Raw genomic sequence first — 12,644 nt, 5'->3', positions numbered from 1 at the left:
CGGATTGAGGGCCGGGGCCCAGTGGGGTGGCAAAACCACCCCACCACAAGAACTCTGTTGCCCCATCAGCCCCACAAACACAGCAGGCGGACACGAGTCCACCCAGAGGCCCGGGAAGGACACCCAAGAATCTGCCACCCTTCAGCCCAAGAAGGAAATCTTGTCGAGAGGCTCAACTATAAATCAATCTGGGAGGGGACTCCAGACATTTCCAGCCCAGTGGATGAGGGCATCACCAAAGTCCTTTTTAAACTAATTACCCGCATTCCAAATTGCTGCCCTTAATGAGTCTTCTTTCTGCCCAGAACTCAGGAGAGAAAAAGGTACCTTTGGAGCACAGTAATTACCGCTTTCCCTTTCAAACTTCTAACTGGAGATCAATGCTGCATTTTAAGACTCATTGATTTACAATTAGCCTGGCTTCCCTGCTAAAGTGTTTTCAAGCAGAGTTTACTTTTATTTTACTCTGAAATCTCAGAGATCTGGTTCTTGGATTTCGAATCCTCATGAGATGCATGCTGGAAAGTCAAAAAGGAAGAGGCACATCCAACAAGCAGGAAGGAGGGCCACACGGAGAAGGATGAAAACAACGGCGCGCACCTGGAGGCAGAGGGAGCGGCAGTCGAGCTGCAAACCCCTGGCAGAATGAAGCTGGGGCTGCTGCCTCCTTCGCTCCAGAAGCATCTGGGAAAGGGACACCTCTTTGTGGATCAGACCAGTCGCCCATCTAGTTCAGCATCCTGTTTCACGCAGCAGCCAACCAGCTGCCCTGGAGGGCCAGCAAACGAGGTTCCCCCAGGAGATGGGGGGCGCCTTTGACCCACCAGAGCTAGTAGCCACCAATGGGACTCTGCTTCTGGAACCTGCCTCACCTCCGAGGGCCCCGAGGCTCACGGCCATCACGACCCCCCCCTGGGCATGGGAGTCAACTGTTTGATTACTGGTCGAGCAAAGACGGATTTCCTTTGGACTGTCCTGAGCCCTGTTTCATTTTGTGCCCCTGAGTTCCAGTACTATGGGAGAGGAAGAAAAAGTTCTCTCTTCCTACTTTCTCCCCACTGCGCATGATTTACAAAGAACAAAGGCCTGAGGGGTGGGCAGCCCCTGCACCTGCACAAAACGAACAGCGGCAAGCAAAGCCATTCCGAATGTGATGCCGACGGCCTCTCGGATGCCCCTGGGGCAATCCTTGAGCTCCCTCTGGAATCCTGCTTTCCAAATTGCCTGGGGATCAGCTGACGCATCCAGATGCTCCAGCCAGCCGGCGCTGCCTGACCCTCCACAGCACAAGAGCTCCTTCCCGGGACCAGGCCTCCAGCCGCAGCCCAGCACCGCCTTCTGCCCTCACACCAGGATGAAGGCCTTGAGGACCGCAGCTGTCGCTTGACAACCAAGTCAGGCATCTCTGTCTCAGGGTTGTGCCTGCGAGACTGGAAACAGTTGGGCACCGGCCAGCCCGAGAGACGCTCTTGTGTCCTGCCAGCCTACCTCCTGCCACTACTCCTACCACCTTCTGCCCACCACTTACCCTCCCCCTCCAGTCCCCCCCTTGCTCTTTCCAACGGCACCTCTTCAGCAGCAGCAGCACCCATCCAAAAAAAGCCCATCTTCAATGTTTTACTTTACTACCAAGAGCCTGTAAATTATACGTCCGCCACAGCATTTAATATACACACAATCAAAAATACGGCATAAAAATTGCACAGGCAAGCTTAACTTTCCACAGAACCACACGAGCTCGTGCAAATACCATCAAGCCCCACAAACACGCATCCCATCAGACACTGCTCTGGTGATCTTGTTGATCTGCAGGCGGGGTGGGGTGGGGTGGGGGCTTTATCCCTAGACTAGGCCTTGAGCAGCTTTGGTCCAATTTAAAGACCAATACAAAAGTAGTCACTAAATCCTCAGAAAACCAGAGCCCAGCAAAGAGAGCACCCTCGGCCTGGAGCAGGGAGGCCTCATCCCCTGAAGAGCTGCCTCTGTTTCCAAAACAGCTCCCACCGTGGCTGAGAGACCGGCAGGGCCAAGAGTTGCACAGACACACAACCCTAACCCTGGACTGGCTTGGCCAGGCGTTCCCTGTTGCCAACAGCAGGCCACACAGCCGGGCCTGGGTCCCCAACCTCTGGCCAGTCTCCTGGACTGGGATTCCCCACCCCCCACGGCACAGACCCAGGAAGCAGCCCCCAGCCCATCAGGACTGCCTCGGCACGGGAAGGCCCTTCACGAGCCACGGGCAAGCAGCCCTAGGAGGGCCCATAGGAGGAGACCCCCTCCCCAATCCCAAAGCGGGCTTTGGCCAAGGGGCTCCTCAGCAGGGCGGGGGCCATTTTTGCAGCAGCCGAGGCCATCCCCTTCCAAGTCGAGGGAGGCAGAGCGAATGGCAAGAGAAGGGTTAATGCGAGAGCCCCTCCTTAGCAGGGGTCACTCAAGCGACACTGATGTGAATCAATGTTCCTTTTGTGAACACATTACTTGGCAGAAACTGGCTTTTTGTAGCCCCCTTAAATGAAGCCTGCAAAACAAAAGGGGGGGGGGGATGTCCTTCAAACAAAAGGATGAGGTGAAAATAAAGAGAGACTCGCCTGCACTTTATTCTCTTTCATAGAAGCAAATGCATTTGGTGCTTTTTATACATTAATCAATCAATATCACCGACTGTACATCAGCAGCGCAGCCAAGTTATGAACGACCTTGCTGGCAAAGAGGACGCTTCTAATGCTCACCAGGCAGCTCCAACTTTTGCCCCGTCCTGAATTCCTGCCTGCGAGGCGGGCCCCGCCCCACCCGTGGCACATTGGCCCCCTCGGTCCTTGCTGCCGGCTCACACGGAGGCTCTCAAATGCACCTGGTTACTGCAGGGGGGAGTCCCAGCCAAATTCCAAGACAACCAACCCCTGGCCCCACTCCACTCCACCGGGCCCACCCAGCTCTCGCCCATGGAGGACTTTCTGCCACGTCCGTGACTAGTGCCAGGGGCACCCTCTCTGCTGCGTCCAGTACGGAGAACCGAGCCAACCACACCCTCAAGGCCTGTCTACACTCTACACTAGCTTAGCACGGGTGGGCAGAGCCCAGCCTTGAGCAGAGTGGATGGATGGTGCTCAAACTTGCTGCTGCTGCTGGAGACGCAGCCGCTTTGGGTGCAACCTGCTTCCCAACAGGCTCGCAAAGCTGCTCCAGGCTCCCTCCCCCCTCCCGGCATCGGATGAACGACCCTCCCCTCCGTGAGCAGGGAAGGCGCTTGTGTCTTCCATGCAGGATTCATCAACAGGAGCACCCTTGAGCCCACCGGCTGCATTCCCTGGCCCTTTGGCCCCCGCTACTGCAGAGGCAAACCCCATCTTGCTCCCCCCCAGCACCCAGACCCCCCCCCCCCCCGCCAGCTCCACTCACCCCCAAGCATCAGGAGTACCCGTGAGAGTTGTGAGCGGCTCCTGGAGAATCAGCGCTCGACCCAACCAGCATCTGTGCAGGCCTGAGCAGCCCCCACAGGCCCGTCAAGGGCAGCCAGCCTTGGCCCACCCAAGGGAGGGACACGGAGGAGAGAAACCCAAAATGGAACCCAAAATGATTGAACTGACAGTAGGATCAGAATGGAGATACAGCTCCATTGGCCAAAGTATGCATACTCTGCCAGCCCCCCCCCCCAATTACTTTGAAGAAATGGACTTTTAGGTGTATCACATCTGGAGTATTTTGATGAGCATGCTCACACAGCACGTTTTTTACGTTCAAAAAACCGTACTCTGGAAATATCTCCTCTTGCCATCATTTGTAAGGCTCCCTGATGAACCACACCAGCAGTCTGGAAAGCATGTAGCCCCCCCGCCCCAACCGGCTGCAGCCTTGCCCACTGCTTTAGCAGACAGATCTACCCCTCCAGCCTGTACACACACAGCTGCCAATAACACCTCAATCCTTCCCTAGATGTTTGCACTCAGCTCCTGGGTTAAACCTTGTTCAGTGCAGCAACACCCCTGAAAGGTAAGCCCCCACCCCAGTGCAGAGTGGTTCTCAGATCCCCTCAGTTCTCTGCAAGCAGCAGATGCGCTCATCTGTCCTGATCCATACACACCTGGAAACACCAGGGTGCTTCCCCAAAGAGTGCTTTTCCTTTCTGGGGGCACACTGCGGACCCAACCCACAGCAGAAGCCCCCTTCAGCCTGAGACCCGACGCCAGGAAGGACAAGCCCCTCCTGGTTCGCTGGAGCTGAGCACCGACCTTTCCCCTTCCGCAGCATCAGGGGAGAGAAGGAGGAAGGAAGCCCAGGAAAGCAGAGGGGGACACCCTGCCTGCCAGCCAGCCTATGGAGTTCAGACCACAGAGGTGGCAGCAAAGCAAGCAGTGGAGAGCCGAGGATCGGCCCAGCAGCCGGCCAAAGAGAAACCAGGCCCAGCAAGGGCTGCTTGCATTCGCACAAAGCCCGGGAGGTGAAGCCAGCCTTGGGACCAGAAGGGCCACCCTGTGGCCTGCGTGAGCGGATCCTCCGGGCTGCTGGGCCCTGCGCACAGCAAGACTGCAGCTGCCCAGGAACTGCCAAATGAGCACCGATGCCCTCCTCGCCACCACAACGCTGCTCATCCATGCCACACAGCAGGCCAGGGGCCTTAACACTGAGCGGGAAACCAACAGGAGGTGCCCCCCCCGGCTCTGTGCACAGCAAGCGCCTCTTTCCAGGCTGCCAGGGAGTGCAGGATGCGACCCCCAATGCCAGGTGGGTGCTGGCACACCATGGGCTAGGCGTGTGCTGGCACTCCATGGGCAAGCTGGCTGTCCCCAGGGAAGGGGGGGCACCAGAGAATCAGCCAGACCAGCTGAGTTTGGGAGGTGAGTCCAGGCAGCCACCAGCAGAGGGACCCCAAAGCACTGCCCGGCTTCCCAGCCGGCCGGTGGCTCCTCCGCGTGGCTTTTGGATGCAGCCCAACAAGGAAAACATTCTGGCACAAGTCAGCAGCTGGAGCCTCCCCCCCCCCCCCCGCTTAACGAAAGCCAGGAGCGGCCGCTGAGGACAAGTGTCTGGTGAGGCGGGCTGGGGCTTCGTGAGATTCCTGCCACGTTTCAGAGCAGGCAGCGGCGGCAGCACACTTTTGCTCCGCTCGCCACAATCCTGCTCACCGCTTCCTCCCCGCCAGGCGCTCCCATTAGAGACTTTAATTAAAGCAGCGCTTGGGGGATGTTTACACAGCGTCCCCCAGCCCCCTCTTGTGCTTGGCCGGGGTGTGCATGTGTGTGCGCGCACAACGGACTTTAATAGAAAGGAAAAGGATCAGGCCCTTCATATCCTGCAGAGATCAGCTCCCCACCAAAGAGAGCCAGGACAGGGCTGCCCCGCCAGCCCTCAAGGGAAGACTGCCCACCAACAACAGGGCCCACTATCTGCTTCAAAGGCTCAGCTGCACCATGCCACCCACTGGCTTTGCCCGTCCTTGGGGCTAATGCTGCAGCTGCAAGCTCAGCCAGAGGGCCAGCGTGGCGTCGTGGTTCGAGTGTCAGACCGGGAACTGGGAGACCCTGGTTCAAATTCCTACTGAACTGTGGAAGTGTTCACGGGGTGACCTTGGACCCGCCACTCTCTCTCAGCCTCCCCCTACCGAACAGGGCTGCTGTTGTGAGCAGAAAAGAGAGAAGGGGGAGAATGACTCTGCTGATCACTCTGGGTCCCCATTGAGTATGTCTGTCTAAATAAAGAAACACTTAAATTTCTGACTGCAAGGCAGATGGGGGACTCCTACAGTGGCATTCTGCCACAACAGAGAGCACAGCTTCTGATGCCCCTGGAGGGAGGAAGCCGATTTCCAGCTGGGCAAAAGGGAACACAGGTGAGGTGCTAGAAGACTGGAGGTGGACAAATGTTGTCCCCATCTTCAAAAAGGGGGAAAAGGAGGACCCAGGTAACTACCAACCCATCAGCTTGACGTCTATGCTGGGAAAAGTTTTTGAACAAATCATCAAACAGTCAGTCCTTCAGCATTTAGAAAGGATGGATCTGATCACTAAGAACCAGCAAGGGTTTCTCAAGAACAAGTCATGTCAGACTAATCTTATCTCCTTTTTTGAGAAAATTACTACCTTGCTGGATCAGGGGAATGCTGTAGACATAGTTTATCTAGATTTCAGTAAGGCTTTTGATAAGGTTCCCCATAATATTCTTGTTGACAAACTTGGAAAATGTGGTTTAGATCCGATTACTGTTAGGTGGATCTATAATTGGTTGACAGATCACACCCAAAGAGTGCTTGTTAATGGTTCCTCATCTACTTGGAGTGACGAGTGGAGTGCCTCAGGGATCTGTCCTGGGCCCTGTGTTATTCAACATCTTTATAAATGATTTGGATGAAGGAATAGAGGGGATGCTTATTAAATCTGCAGATGATACTAAATTGGGAGAGGTAGCAAATATGATAGAAGACAGAGCCAGGATACAGGATGATCTTGACAGGCTGGAGAACTGGGCTAAAACCAATAAAATGCATTTCAACAGAGATAAATGTAAAGTTCTGCATTTAGGTAGGAAAAATCAAATGCACAATTATAGGATGGGGGAGACTTGTCTTAGCAGTAGTGTGTGAAAAGGATCTTGAACCTGAGTCAGCAGTGTGATGCGGTAGCTAAAAAGGCAAATGCAATCTTGGGCTGCATCAACACAAATATAGTGTCCAGATCATGTGAAGTGATGGCATCATTTTACTCTGCTCTGGTTAGACCTCACCTAGAGCACTGTGTTCAGTTTTGAGCACTGCAATTTAAGAAGGATGTAGACAAGCTGGAACGTGTCCAGAGCAGGGAAACAAAGATGGTGAGGGGTCTGGAGACCAAGTCCTGTGAGGAAAGGTTGAAGCAGCTGGGTATGTTTAGCCTGGAGAGGAGAAAACTGAGAGGGGATATGATAACCATCTTCAAGTACTTGAAGGGCTGTCACACAGAGGATGGTGCCGAGTTGTTTCCTGTTGCTCCAGAAGGTCGGACCAGAACCAACCGATTGAAATTAAATCAAAAGAGTTTCCGTCTAGACATTAGGAAGAATTTTCTAACAGTTACAGCAGTTCCTCAGTGGAACAGGCTTCCTTGGGAAGTGGCAAGCACTCCTTCCCTGGAGGTTTTTAAGCAGAGGCTAGATGGCCATCTGTCAGCAATGCTGATTCTATGACCTTAGGCATCTCATGAGAGGGAGGGCATCTTGGCCATCTTCTGGGCATGGAGTAGAGGGTCACTGGGGGTGTGTGGGGGAGGTAGTTGTGAATTTCCTGCATTGTGCAGGGGGTTGGACTAGATGACCCTGGTGGTCCCTTCCAACTCTATGATTCTAGGAAAGAGGAGCAGTGTGCTTGGCAATAGGGGGTTTCATTAGTGGAAAACAACCATGACCTGATTTTCACCAAAGCAGGTGCTCAAGGTCTTCCATGTAAAAGACCAACACTGTGCACGTGTCCCTCCATGCTGAGAGGAGACAGCGCGGCTCGGTGAGCCTGCCTTTCTGCCCACGCCTTCCACATGACGCAAGAGAAGCGTAGGATGCAGCAGTCCTCCCTGCCAGGCTGCACTCCTGCAGCCAAGGGGTAAAGTCCCAGGGGAAAAGACCCCCACCCCCACCATGCCTCAACAAGACCGCCCCCCTGCCACAGAGCTCCACCCCAGGCGGCTTGCTGGATGCTGTCGTCTGGCCTGGGACAGCCAGGGAGACCCCAATGCCCACACGCGCAACACCCATTCCATTCTCATTCCGTGCCACCCAACACAACCACCTTTGCCCAGGAGGACTCCTGCAGTGGGAAGAAGGGGCCAGATCCACCTGGCAGGTTGGCAGGCGCCCCCTGGATTTCAGACTCTGCTGAGCTGCCCACCACTGACAATGAATCCTCGCTTAGACAACCAGCTGCTGCTAAAGCAGGGCCCGGACCAGGGACACCCTGTCTATGGCCCCAGGCCAGCCAGGCAGGGCCAGCTCTTGTCACCTCCTTCCTTGGCGTCAGCCAGCTGGTGAAGGGTGGGATCTTTTCCTGACAAAGGCACCGGCAGCAAAGACATCTGGCACTAAGGCAAGTCCCGAAAAGAAACTCCGACCCAAGCAGCAGAAGGCCACGCCTCACCAGGGCACAGAACTCCGAGGCCAGGGAACTTCTGCCCAGGCCAAGGAGGCTGTGAGCACACTCAGCTTTGTGTGGGAGCCTGGACTCGTGGCTCTCGCCCAGGGCCTGCGGACAAGGCCTTGTGGGGGCCGAGAGAAGGACCTGCAAAGAGTGAGGCGGGGGGAGCAGGAGCAGACCCCAGGGTGAAGGCTGTGCCCAGCTGACCCGCAGATGTGGACAGGCCCTCCCGGGTCTCACGCATGGAGAAGGGCTCTGCCCTGCTGCTGCAGCTGCTGAAGGCCCCAGTCCGACCCAGCCCCCTCGCCCAGGCTGGGCCTCTCCAGCCACATCCCAGCCGGCTGCCCCCTTTCCGAAGCAACTACCCCTCAGGCCACTTAATGTGGTTAAAATGCCACAGAACAGCACCCCCCCTCCAAAGGCCTTTGGAAAAGAGCTCTCTCTTCCCTTAGCCTGACTGGGCGGCTTGAGGGTGGGCGTTCTGGGCCTGCTGCAGAGTCAGAGGGGAGAAGCTCCACGCCCGGGCTCCTCCCGGGATGCCTCTGCCTATTACTAGCCACGCATACCGGCCCAAGCCTTGAGCACCGCAACCCACGTGGATGGGAGGCAGGCTGGGACCAGGGTGCAGGAGACCTGATCGGGGCCCTTGGTAGGGAGGATAAGAAGTAAGTCCCCAGCCCTCCAGGCACAGCCCCGGACACCACAACCTCCCTGGTTCCTGCGGGTCCAGCCAAGCAAGCAGCAGCCCCACCCCACCTCCAGCACAAGCCCTCTGGCCTTCCAACACAGCGGGCAAAGGGAGGCCATCCCTCACCCCCATGAGAAGCTGGCAGGGCGATGGGCCTTGAGCAGTGGAGGGCGCTCCCCATCCCACCCTCCTCCTCTTAGGGGCCGCAGGACTTACCTCCCTCGGGCGCAGGACACTTCCGGATGGTGAAGATCTGAGCCAGGTCCTCCTCCTCCTCCTCCGGAAGGCCCTTCTGCAGACGCTGCAGCTTCCGCAGGCTCTCGCTGCGCTGGTGCTTCATGGAGCGCACGTGCTGGAGCAGGTTCAGCTTGGCCTTGGTTGAGTAGCTACAGAGGATGCAGTGGTAGTAGCAGCTCTCCCCCTCCACGCCGCTCTCATGGTGCTGAAGGTGCTGCAGGGGGCAAAGGGGGGGCCACCAGGTGAGCAATGGAGACAAGCGGCCGGCTCCCCAGGAGGCAAACCTGGGCCCCAAGGAGCAGCCTCTTGACGGACACCAGCCCCAGGTGCCCCTTTCCTAGCGAGGAGGCATCTCTTTGTCAAACCAAAGGCCCGCGGCACACCGGAAAGACCAAGGGCCCTGGATGGCATCCGTTGAGCCTCCAGAATGTCTCCTGCGAAAAACAGCCCGGAATAAAAGGCCGTCTGGATAGCAGGAGATCCGGGGAAAGCAAACCTTGGCTCCTTGGTGTGCAGCTCTGGTCCCACCGCAGGCGACTCAAAGTAAGCCTAGAGTACATGAAGCGGTTCATCGTCGCATGCTCCACAGACATCTATCTGTGTGCAGGCCTGCAAGCACGGGCACATGCACCATGTCACAAACGCCAGAGGAAGCCCCTCAACTTGCATCTGTGGCACCTCCATGCCACACGGTTTCTTGGGGCAAGAGCCCTCGGCATCTGAAAAGGGAAGCGCTCACAAGGAAAGCCCCAGCCAGACTCCGCCCAGCCTGCCAAGCAGTCTGCGATCCTTGGAGCAACACAGGCTGGTCCTGGCAGCGGGGCTGAGGGGGCAGCATGCAAGCAACCCCAGTCTCACATGAAACGCCAAGTCTTGGATAGGAAGGAAAGGCTGCTAGAAAAAAAAGCCCCACAGTTGCTTGCTGAAGCCCGGTTTGCATGCGAGATCAGCCCTGCCTGCTCTGCCTGGCAGTGGGTCTCCAAGCAGGGCGCCCCACACCATCTCCTACCTGATCTTTTTAACTGATGATGCTGGGGACTGAACTTGGGACCTTCGGCATGCAAAGCAGAGGCTTGGCCATGGAGCCACAGCCCCTCCCTGGCTAAAGCAATGGTTGCTTGGCGCACAGTCCTCTCTTATGTGTTGTCTGTACCTACCTTACCCCCCCCCCCCGACACACAAACAGAACCAGAGAGGCGACCTAACCTAAATGCCCAATTGGCAGCTAGCAAGGTGAGTAAAGACGGGCTGGAGAGAGGCCCTATTCAAAGAACACCCAAGGAAAAGGCTAAGCCGGAAGGAAGAAGAAGAAGAGTTGGTTTTTATATGCTGACTTTCTCCACCACTTAAGGAAGAATCAAAGTGGCTTACAATCCCCTTCCCTTCCCCACAACAGACACCCTGTGAGGTAGGTGAGGCTCAGAGAGCTCGAAGAGAGCTGTGACTGGCCCAAGGTCACCCAGCTGGCTTCATGGGGAGGAGTGGGGAATCGAACCCGGTTCTCCAGATCAGAGTCCACCGCTCTTAACCACCACACCACGCTGGCTGTCTCTGGAAGGAGTGGAGAGATTGCCAGCGAAAGCCAGGGTTGGGGGGTGGGGAGAACCCAGCTTCCAATCTCTGCTCACCAGGAATCTGGGGGTGGGGGGCTTGGGCCATTCACCCTCTCTCCACTTCACCTCTATCACAGGGCTGTTGTGAGGCGAAAACAGAGGAAGCGCGCCCTCAGCTCCTGGGAGTATGGAAGGAAAACAACTCATTGGCTAACATTTTTCTTTCACTGGTTCTTTTAAAAAATCCATAACTCCGGAGGGGAATATTCCCCCCATCCCAATAACAGGAAGCTTCTAACGCGTGAATCTTCTTCACACACGGAATGTAAAATATTGATCACGGCGAGGCCAAGTTTTCCTTTTCAAGCAGAATCACGCATTCGAACAGCAGCCCCTCACCTGTGAAGCACCGGGGGGGGGGGGCTATGGTTTCTCTCCTGTAGGCAAACAGAACCCCCCCTTCCCAACAGATGTGCCCCCCCCCCGTGGGAGAGGTCAGCGGCGCCAGGAACTCCTGGAGCCCAAGAGGGGAGCGATGGGGAAAGCACAGCCTGGCAGCATCGACCCAGGCACCCAGGCACACTCCGGACAGAACTCCACACAGGGCCAGCGGAAGACCCAGCACCGACGCTTGGGTCAGGGAGGAGGAGGGGGGCAGCCCATGGAGAGCAGAGGCCGACTCTGGACACCCCCGCCCCCAGCTGAGCTGCTGTGGCTCACCTGTCCGCAGCCCAGAGTCTGCGAGGGAAAGGAAAACTGTCCGCAGGGCTGGGGATGGAACCTCTGGCTGGGGACGGCTAAGTGCTCCTGGGACGGAGGGCAGCTTCAGGCACTGGGAGCCCAGAGGCCGGAGCAGGCAGATGACTGAAAAAGAGGGACCGGGAGGAAGGTCAGAGGGAGACCTGGGAGAAGGAGGGCCAAGGAGGGCAGAACTGAGCCAAGGAGGGGATAACTGGAAGAGAAGGCGGAGCCTCCAGCCAGCCACAGCTCCGCCTCATCCGGTGGCCACAGTGATGGACCGGATTTGGGGAGACCTGCATTCAGGGCCCAGCTGCTGGCTGGCGTGACCCCGGGCCAGCCCCCCCGCCCAGCCAGGCCTACTACGCAGGGTGGTTGTGAGGAATGAATGGAGGAGCCACCACAGAGACTGCCCTGAGTTCCTTGGAGGGAAGGGATAAAACGGAATCCTGCGCTGCAAATGCGACAAACCCTGGGCCGATATTTGGGTTTGGGGGCCTGAGTCTAGGCTGCTTGCCTGCAGAGCATCATCCCGAAGAGAAGCTTCGGCCCATTTATCGGCACCTTCAAAAGAGGGACTGCCCATGAGCCGAACTTTGCAGGGAGGGTGGCACCAGACGGCAGCCCCCACTACGCCACTGCCAGCCCTGGGTCTGAAAGTGGGAGGTGTGGGGAACATGAGGGCGGAAGTGTGGGGCAGAAGTGCAACCCTACATTTGCTCAGTCTTTGGTCCTATCCCAGGTGACTTGCCCCCCCCCACACACACACACACTCTGCTCACATGGCCGCCACAGAGCCCACGATGATACACCACCGGGAGGGGGGCTGTCTGGGCAAGGCCAGGTGTGGCTTTCGCTTGGCGAGGCGGCAGCTGCAGACAGATTTCCCCTGCAGCTGCCTGTAGGGCTCCTGGCCTGGTACCACCCTCCTCCTCCTCCTCTTCCTGCACTGCTGTTCAGCAGAAGACAGGGGTCCACACTCCCCTCCCCTACCGTTCTCCAGCTCCATGTTTTCCCCGGTGAGCTCCCCGGGGTGCAGCTGCGTTTCCCTGTGTCGCCTGCCTTCCCCATGCAAGACTCTCCCCCAGGGGTGGCCGTGGGCTCTTCTAGTGAGCTGGAAAAGGCAGTGGAGGGGCATGTGAAGAAAGCCTGCCGTTCATTCTCTGTGGCTGAGTGGAAGCTGTTTGCCTGCATGGTGGAAGGGGATCTGAACCTTGTGGGTTGGGACCCCCCACCACAGGGCCGACCCGCACTACACCACAGCAGTCCCCAACATTCAGGCTGCTGGGCCACCTTTCTGCCTGCCAAGATCCATTTTGCATTGGGAGGGGGGGCA

At 57.1% G+C, this 12,644-nt stretch overlaps 1 protein-coding gene across 1 annotated transcript in view; it reads right to left on the bottom strand.

Moving 5' to 3' along the window:
* ZFHX3 (zinc finger homeobox 3) overlaps positions 1–12,644 on the bottom strand; it is a 94,237-nt gene that overhangs the window by 44,178 nt on the left and 37,415 nt on the right. Inside the window, 1 exon segment of the mRNA XM_056862422.1 lies at positions 8,997–9,231. Coding sequence (XP_056718400.1) covers positions 8,997–9,231 — 235 coding nt within the window.

Source organism: Euleptes europaea, chromosome 17, assembly GCF_029931775.1.
Source record: "Euleptes europaea isolate rEulEur1 chromosome 17, rEulEur1.hap1, whole genome shotgun sequence".
Classification (NCBI taxonomy): Eukaryota; Metazoa; Chordata; class Lepidosauria; order Squamata; family Sphaerodactylidae; genus Euleptes; species Euleptes europaea.
Note: the sequence above shows the minus strand (reverse complement) of the source record. Positions and strands in the feature narration are given on the sequence as shown.